We start from the raw sequence: 9,483 nt of genomic DNA on the forward strand, positions 1-9,483 counted from the left end.
TCTCTTGAGCTGCTGGTCACACCTCTTTTGATGCAGCCCAGGATGCAGTTGGCTTTCTGGGCTGCAAGTGCACACTGTTGGCTCATGCTGAGCCTTTTGTCTACCAGAACCCCCAAGTCTCTCTCCACATGGCTGCTCTCAGTGTGTTCTCCCAGTCTGTATTCCTGTCTGGGACTGCCGAGACCCAGGTGCAGCACCTTGCACTTGGTCTTGTTGAACCTCATACAGTTCACATCGGCCCACTTTTCCAGCATGTCCAAGTCCCTTAGAATGGCATCCCATATCTGTGGTATCAACTACACCACTCAGCTTGGTGTTGTCTGCAAACTTGCTGAGGGTGCACTCAATCCCATCATCTATGTCATTGATGAAGATATTGAAAAGCACGGGTCCCAAAACAGACCCCTGAGGGACACCACTCATCACCAGCCTCCACCTGGACACAGATCCATTGACCTCACTCTCTAGGTACAGCCATCAAGCCACTTCCTTATCCACTGGATATGATGGAGAGTGGCTTGGCAATACATCAGCCAATTCCCTCAGGACTCTGGGATGTGTGTCGTCAGGCCCCATAGACTTGTAGTTGTTAAGTTGCATCAGGAGGTCCCAAACTTGCTGTTTACGTAGAATGGGAGGCACTCTGCTCCCCCAAACCCTGCCTAGAGGTTCAGGGGCTCAAGAGATGTGGGAGGCCTGATCACTAATGAAGACCAAGGCAAAGAAGTTGTTAAGTACCTCAGCCTTCTCCACATCTGTTATTACCAGTTCTCCGTCTTGATTTGTCAGAGATGTCAAGCTCTCCCTAGTCTTTCTTTTGCAGCCAATGTACAAGTAGAACATGTACATTGTTCTTGTTATTCTTTGCATTCCTTGCCAACTTTAGTTCTGACGGTACCTTGGCTTTCCTGATCCCATCCTTGCCCATATGGACACCATTTCTGTACTCTCCCCAGGGCACATAGCCCTATTTCCACTGTCTGTGCATTTCTTTCTTTTGCCTCAGTTTGACCAGCAGGACCTTGTTCAGCCATGCCAGTTTCCTACCTTCCCTGCTTGATGCATTACATACATGAATAGAGAGCTCTTGTGGTCTAAGAAAAATATCCTTAAAGAGTTACCAGCTTTGATCAGACCCTCCGTCCCCAAGGACTGTGTCCCATGGGATCTCATCCACTAATTCTTTGAACAGCTGGAAGCTGGGTCTTCTGAAGTTCAGGGTCCTGACTTTGCTCTTAGCCAGGCCCATATCCCTCAAGATTACAAACTCAGCCAGGGCATGGTCACTGCAACCCAGGCTTCCTTCAGTCTTAACCAGTTTAATGAGCTCTTCTGCATTGGTGAGTACCAGGTCCAGTAATGCTTCTCCTCTCGTTGACTTGTATAACACCTGGACGAGGATGTTGTCCTCAATGCACTCCAGGAGTCTCCTGGATTGCTTACCAACTGCCACGTGGCTTTCCCAGCAGACATCTGGGTGGTTGAAATCACGCAGGAGGATGAGAGCCTGTGAGCATGATGCTTCCTGTAGTTGAAGCAAGAATGCCTCATCCATAGATTCCTCTTGATCGGGTGGCCTGTAGTAGACCCCAACTACAAGGTGTCCTTTGTTGGTTTGGTCCTTAATTTTTACCCACAGGTTCTCAAGCTGCTCTTGGCTGTTTCTCAGAAACAAATTTTCACAGTCTATCCATTTCTTAACATAGAGGGCAATGTCTACACCCTTTCTTTCCTGCTTGTCTCTCCTGTAAAACTTGTAGCCCTCCATTCCAATATTCCAGGTGTGTGATTTGTCCCACCACATTTCCATAATGGCAATTAGATCATAGTTTTCTAATTGCACCGTGGCTTCCAACTCCTCCTGCTTGTTTCCCATGCTGAGTGCATTGGTGTAGAGGCACTTCAGCTGGGCTATGGGCTGCATCACCTTTTTAGAGGAGTCCTTCCTAGTTCCTATGGGATGATTGACAGGTGTTTCCCTGCTGTTTTTAAAATTATTCGCATTCAGTGGTTCTTTTGTGTCACTTACAAGTACATTGTTTCCCCATTGAATCTAGTTTATATAATCTTTATGAATCTAATTTTCCTCCCTATGTTTTTTAGAGTTTGTCTTTTTGTTTCTGAATACCAATATCAGTAATTAAATACGTGAACTGGCAATAAACTTGCTTAAAGTTGAGCCCATTTGGCCGTCTACAGTAATTGGTAAGCAGTCTTCCTGTCTGTATTTTGACCCATAATTTTTTTCACTCTTGTTCCTATTCTGTCACTCCTCCCATGGAGCAGGGGTGCAGGGAGTAAATGAATGGCTGTGTGGGTGTTTTGCAGCCAGCTGAGGTCAACCAGCCACACTTAGCTCACTTCTCACTTCCACTAAAGGTCTTATCAGCTCTAAAGAGTAGGTTGAAATGTCAGAGACATGTGGTACAGGAAACTCCTTTTGTAAAGGCTCTCTGTACAATTCTTATAATGTACAGACATGCCATTTACAATAACTCCTAATCAGTTGTTAATATATATGAAGATCATCTTTTTATCCTATGACAGGTAAGTTTTTTCCTAAGCGTATTTAGCGCTGAATATGTTAAAATTTGCTTTAGAATAGGAGCAGTAAATTGTCTGGATCATCCTTAATTGCATACTCATTGACTCCTTCAAAAGACTGGTCATAGACTTATAGAGTATAATTTTACCCTGCAAAAGAAGAAGTCAATTGTATTGCATTTTTATGTATCAACCAATTCTCTCCCTCTCTCTCCACCTCCCCCCCCCTCCCCCCCTTAATATTTCAATCTAGACTCAATGGTGTATTGCTTCCTTGATCCTCCCACAGCCCTTTTTAAGAGCAGTGAATACAGCTTTGTTTCTGTTCTGGTAGTAGAAGAGATTTTAATATCTCATCCCTTCATTCTGATACCTCCACACCTCATTCTTTCATCAATCCTGTCTCTAATGTAGTATAACCTTAGAGAAATGCTTGGTTGGACATTCCAGCCTGGAATATCCACAAATGCAAAGTACAACTCTGCAGAGCACGGCTCACTCTGGGTTGTCTGGTCAGCCAATTCTACTGTTTACTATAAAGCTGAGGCAACGTGCTACATGCCCCTATTATCATCTCTTTTAGGTTTCAAATATCCTGTAAGGAAATAAATGTACCCCTATATCATGTGCAAGACAGCAATAAAAATTCTGGTCCCTGTGCTTCCACAAAAGAACAATGAAATACTGAAGATATCATAAGTCTTCAAAAGTTGATAAGCACAGAGCTTAATAGACTCAACAGCAGCAAACACACTAGCCACACTGATAACAGGGAAGCCTCAAATAAAATGTTCCTTCAGACTGCTTTCTAGCTATCAACAGCTTGGAGTCTGGAGAAAGGAATGCTTTCCCTTGGTTGAGGAGGATTGGGTTAGATACATTTAGGCAAACTTGATACTCAGAAATGATAGAATCATAGAATGGCTTGGGTTGGAAGGGACCTTAAAGATCATTTAGTTCCAACCCCCCTGCCATGGGCAGGGATGCCACCCACTAGATCGGGTTGCTCAAGGCCCCATCCAACCTGGCCTTGAACACTTCCAGGGATGGGGCATCCACAGCTTCTCTGGGTAACTTGTTCTATTGTCTCACCACACTCTGACTAAAGAATTTCCTCCTAATGTCTAATAAAAATCTCCCCTCTTTTAATTTAAAACTGTTCCCCTTGTGCTATCATATCTTTTTTTAAGCCCCCTTTAAGTATTGAAAGGCTGCAATGAGGTCTCCCTGGAGCCTTCTCTTCTTCAGTCTGAACATCCCCAGCTCTCTCAGCTTTTCTTCCTAGAAGAGGTTCTCCAGCCCTCTGATCATTCTTGCAGCTCTCCTCTGGACCTGCTCTAACAGGTCCACATCTTTCTTGTTCTGGGAGCCCCAGACCTGGATGCAGCACTCCAAGAGGGACCTCACAAGGGCACAGTAGCCCAGTCAGCCTCTCTTCTATCTCCGTAAAGGTGAAGTCCAGGAGGACTTTATATCTGTCAAAGAGAGATGGAACATTGTTACTCTCAGCCTAAGCCTTTCTAAGCACACATGGGCAATAAAACAGCCAAGAACAGAAAATGTAAATGAAAGGGGCCAGGGAGCCATGAAAAAGCCTACTGTACAGCTCTATATTCAATTCATTGGACAATCTTATTGAGCAAGGTCAACACTGATTTCTTAAGTTACCTCTCCAGGTGTTGATTGTCTACCCATATAAAGCACAGAGAGAATCTGATCCTTCTGGATGATATACATTTGCATATACCTTGTACATTTTATTTTGCACCAAAAGTACTCCACCATTCATCTTACTACCTACACAACAAAGTATTTATGTGCAAGAATTATATTGAAAATAAACAGGTGATGCTAATGCAAAAGTGCACTCCAGCTAGAATAAACAACAACAACAACAAAAATTACCATCCCTGCTGTGGACACTGCAGAAAGCTATGACAGTGCAAAATATAAGAAGATAAGTAAGCCTGTAACATCAAATAAAGAATTATCCTTATTAGGATGAGTCTACTCCAGGCAAAAATATGTATAGATTTCTTTATAAAACAACATATATAATGTCAGTTCTTCAAAACCAATACAGCAAAATCTCTTCTCCCTATTTATGGTTATATCTGTCCTGGTTATTGGTACCTATGCAGGACACTGGAATGTCATCATTTTCCATCAAGTACCAGTTTTCTGCACTTTCAACTCACTACCATGCAGGAATTTTCCTATTTCCAGACCAATCCTGAAGCTTGAATGTGATACGGCTATATATTTATGTATATACATAAACACACACATGTATATATGTATATATGTCTATGTATGGTCAAATTATTTATTTATTTACTTATTTATCTTGCACAAAACAAATTGCCAGCTCCAAAATGGGAACAGACAACTTGCAGTGTGCTGTAGCGGTTAAAAAAGCAGAAATACATATATTTCTTGTGTGGGCTCTTAGGAGTTTTTGACATTTTCCTTCTTTTCACTTGAGTTTAGGCATACAAAATGTACAGAGGCTGCACCTGCAGGTACTGTGTCCAGTTCTGGGCCTGCCGGTACAAAATGTGGACATACTGGAGACAGTCCAATGAAGGGCCACAAAGATGAGAAAATGAACAGAGCATCTTTCCTATTAGGCAAAGATGAGAGCTGGGACTGTTCATCCTGGAGAATAGAAGGCTCAGGGTGGGATCTCATCAGTGGGTATAAAGACTTGAAGGGAAGGTGCAAAGACAGTGGAGTCAGGTTCTTTTCACTGGTGCCCAGTAACAGGCAATGGGCACAAACTGGAAGACAGGAGGTTCCATCTGAACATCAGGAAGCACTTTACTGTGTGGGTGACAGAGCACTGACACAGTTTGCCCAGACGGGATGTACAGTCTCCCCCTTGTAGGTACTCAAAAGCCATCTGGACATGGTCTTGGGTAACTTGCTGTAGTAGGGTCTGCTAGAGCTGGGGCTTGCACCAGATCATGCCCAGAGTTCTCTTCCAGCCTCAGCTGTTCTGTGAGTCTCTGATTCTACAATTCCGTGCTATGAGGGTGTCCTGGTTCCAGTTAGGACAGAGTTAAGTAGCTCATAGTAGCTGGTAGGGTGCTATGTTTTGGATTAGGATGAGAAGAGCGCTGATAACATGCTGATGTTTTAATTGTTGCAGAGCAGTGTTTACACCAGGCCAAGGACTTTTCGGCTTCTCGCTCTGTCCTGCCAGCGAGCAGGCTGGGGGTGCAGCAGGAGCTGGGAGGGGACAGACCCAGGACAGCTGACCCAAACTGGCCAAAGGGGTATTCCATACCATCTGACGTCATGCTAAACAATATATAGGGGTGGCTGGCCGGGGTGGGGGGGCCGGCTGCTCGGGGATAGGCTGGGCATCGGTCAGCGGGTGGTGAGCAATTGCATTGTGCATCACTTGTTTTCTTACACATTATTATTGTTAATACTATTACCATTATCACTATTATTATTATTATTGTTATTATTATTTTCCTGTCTTAATAAACTGTCTTTATCTCAACTCACAGGCTTCACTTTCCCGTTTCTCTCCCCCATCCCAGAGAGGGAGGGGGGAGGGTGAGCGAACGGCTGTGTGGTGTTTAGCTGCCAGCCGGGTTAAACCACAACAGTCCTTTTGGCGCCCAACGTGGGGCCCGAAGGGTTGAGATATCGACAAATCTGACCAGAGTGTGTTAAACTAAAATTGGTATAAGTATTGGACCTGCTTAATAGTTGCTAGTCACGGTGTTGATTGCCTTAATCTCCAGTCTGCTGTACCTGTATTCCAAATTGAGTTTTATGGTGCGTTACTTTCTGTATGTGCTCCCTGTTGCACTGTTTATCCTTTCCGGGCCCTGGTTTAAGATTGTTATGGTACTGTGCGGTGTAGCAATGGCTTATGAAATGATGAGATATCTGGTCACGACTTTAACCTGGTATTTGTACTCAGCACTGACGTCGACTCTATACTTTGGAACCCATATCTCGGAAACTATTAGCAATTACACCTATTGCCTGTTTTCGTTAGGGAGCCAATCTGTGAAGGGGACAGGGGAAGACATGTTTCCCTACCTGTTCACTCTCCCTTTCTCCTTCACCACCACCCTCTTATCCCCCGAGCTAGTTACGGTGGCTCTCCGAGATGTTGAATATCCTTGGGATACTCAGACCAGCCTGCTCTTGTTGTTATGTCTCCTGAATGCGCTTCAGATTTTGTGGAGGGTTAAACAACTACTTAGGAATCTCATCCGGAGATCTGTCTTGAGGCGGGATAGTTGCGAGTGGCAGGGAGTGTGGGAGGATATGGGCAGGTTTCTAGAGCAGTGGTCACCTCCAGTGTTTTGGACATTCACCCCTGAACAACTGCAAAATCCTAAAAAGCTGGCAGAATGCTTGAAAAAAAGGTGTCATGACTCTGGCAGTTCCAAAGTGACACAAATCACTGTAGCGTGCTGGGGTCTGGCTTGTGCCTATCGAGCTGCAATTGATGCTACTAGCAACCTAGCGACAGCTTCTGCAGCCGTTCCAGCTCCAGCTCCTGCAGCCACTCCAGCTGCAGCTCCTGCAGCCGCTCCAGCTCCAGCTCCTGCAGCCACTCCAGCTGCAGCTCCTGCAGCCGCTCCAGTTCCAGCTCCTGCAGCTACTCCAGCTCCAGCTCCTGCAGCCGCTCCAGCTCCTGCAGCCGCTCCAGCTCCAGCTCCTGCAGCCGCTCCAGCTCCAGCCCCTGCAGCCGCTCCAGCTCCTGCAGCTGCCCCAGCTCGTGCAGCTGCTCCCACTCCTGTGGCTGGGTCAGAGAAACGAGCTGTAGCAGTGCAAGTTGACCCCGCAGAGGGTATTCCAACCCCTGTGGCAGACCCTGTGTCTGGGTCAGAGAAACGAGCTGTAGCAGTGCAAGTTGCCCCTGTAGACAAGGTGAAAAAATGGTATAGAGGCTCAGGTCGTTTAAAACGCAGACAGTCTTCTGCTAAGTCTGGGCGTAGTGAAGACGAGGCTGGGCCATCAAAGGTGCAGGAGACTGAAGGTGAGGATGAGGATGGCGAAAAATCAACAGTAACTACCCGGACTCCATACCAGCCATCAAAGGTGCAGAAGACTGAAGATGAGGATGAGGATGTCGAAAAATCAACAGTAATTACCCGGACTCTATACCAGCGTGAGCTACGAGATGTGCGAAAAGATTTTGGTCGCTGTATAGGCGAGCAGCTTGTCACCTGGCTGCTCCGGTGCTGGGACACGGGAGCCAATTATGTGGAATTGGAGGGCAAGGAAGCCAGGCGGCTGGGATCCCTTGCTAGGGACGCATGCATTGACAAAGCAATTGGAGATGGAGCACAATCTCGCAGCCTCTGGAGGCGTCTCCTGTCAGCTGTGAAGGAAAGGTATCCCTTCAAGGAAGAACTTGTATGTTTACCAAGCAAATGGACCACCATGGAGAAGGGAATTCAGTACCTGAGGGAATTGGTCGTACGGGAAGTAATTTATAAGGACCTAGACGACGCACAAACATCCGCAGATCCAGATGCAGTCCGGTGTACACTACCCATGTGGCGGAAGTTTGTACAGAGTGCCCCATCATCATATGCCAACTCATTGGCAATACTAGCCTGGAAAACGGAGGAGAATCCCACAGTGAATGAAGTGACTAAAATACTCCGGCAGTACGAAGGAAATCTCTCCTCTTCCCTAAAGGCCTGTGTCTCAGCTGTGGAGAAACTCTCTGAAGAGGTCCACCAACTTAAAGAGAATTTATCTTCCCCTCCACCTGAACGAACCAGTGTCCACCAGCTAAAAGAGAATGCTTTAGAGAAACTTTCTGAAAAGATCCACCAACTTGAAGAAAGATTATCTTCCCCTTCACCTGAACAAACCAGTGTCCACCAGCTAAAAGAGAATGCTTTGGAGAAACTTTCTGAAAAGATCCACCAACTTGAAGAAAGATTATCTTCCCCTTCACCTGAACGAACCAGTGTCCACCAGCTAAAAGAGAATACCTTGGAGAAACTTTCTGAAAAGATCCACCAACTTGAAGAGAGATTATTTTCCTCCCCACCTGTACAAACCAGTGTCTCAGCTATTAGGGGTAAACGTTCATCTATGCAAGGAAGACAATATGGTGGGCACACACACCGCGCCACCCTGTGGTTTTACCTACGTGACCATGGAGAGGACATGAGAAAATGGGATGGAAAATCTACTGCGACCCTAGAGGCACGGGTACGTGAATTGCAAAGGAAAACAATTGGGAAAAAGGAGTTCTCTGAAAGGTTTGCTGCTCCAACTTCCAGCAGGCAGTCCTTTAAACACAGAAATGAAGATTCTGACCAGGACTAGAGGGGCCCTGCCTCCAGCCAGGGGGAGGAAAGGGACAATCGAGTTTATTGGACTGTGTGGATTCGATGGCCTGGCACGTCAGACGCACAGAAGTATAAGGCTTTGGCAGACACCGGTGCACAATGTACTCTAATGCCATCAAGCTATAAAGGGCCAGAGCCCATCTGTATTTATGGTGTGACGGGGGGATCCCAGCAGTTAACTGTATTGGAGGCTGAAGTAAGTCTAACCGGTAATGAGTGGCAAAAGCACCGTATTGTGACTGGCCCAGATGCTCCGTGCATCCTTGGCATAGACTATCTTAGAAGAGGATATTTCAAGGACCCAAAAGGGTTCCGCTGGGCTTTTGGCATAGCTGCTTTGGAGACAGAGGACATTAAACAGTTGTCTACCTTGCCTGGTCTCTCAGAGGACCCTTCTGTTGTGGGGTTGCTGAGGGTTGAAGAACAGCAAGTGCCGATCGCTACCACAACTGTGCACCAGCGGCAATATCGCACCAACCGAGACTCCCTGAGTCCCATCCATAAGCTAATTCGTCAACTGGAGAGCCAAGGAGTGATCAGCAAGACTCATTCACCTTTTAATAGTCCCATATGGCCAGTGCGAAAGTCTAATGGT

At 46.1% G+C, this 9,483-nt stretch overlaps 1 protein-coding gene across 1 annotated transcript in view; it reads left to right on the plus strand.

Moving 5' to 3' along the window:
• The window catches only part of LOC310889101 (uncharacterized protein), a 112,054-nt gene extending 103,041 nt beyond the window's left edge, over positions 1 to 9,013 (plus strand). Inside the window, exon 2 of the mRNA XM_083816085.1 lies at positions 5,579 to 9,013. Coding sequence (XP_083672211.1) covers positions 6,334 to 8,865 — 2,532 coding nt within the window. The 5' untranslated portion in view covers positions 5,579 to 6,333 and the 3' untranslated portion in view covers positions 8,866 to 9,013. The remainder of the gene's footprint in view (positions 1 to 5,578) is intronic.
• Positions 9,014 to 9,483: the final 470 nt, after the last annotated feature.

The sequence above is a fragment of the Anser anser genome (genome assembly GCF_964211835.1).
Source record: "Anser anser genome assembly, chromosome: Z".
Classification (NCBI taxonomy): Eukaryota; Metazoa; Chordata; class Aves; order Anseriformes; family Anatidae; genus Anser; species Anser anser.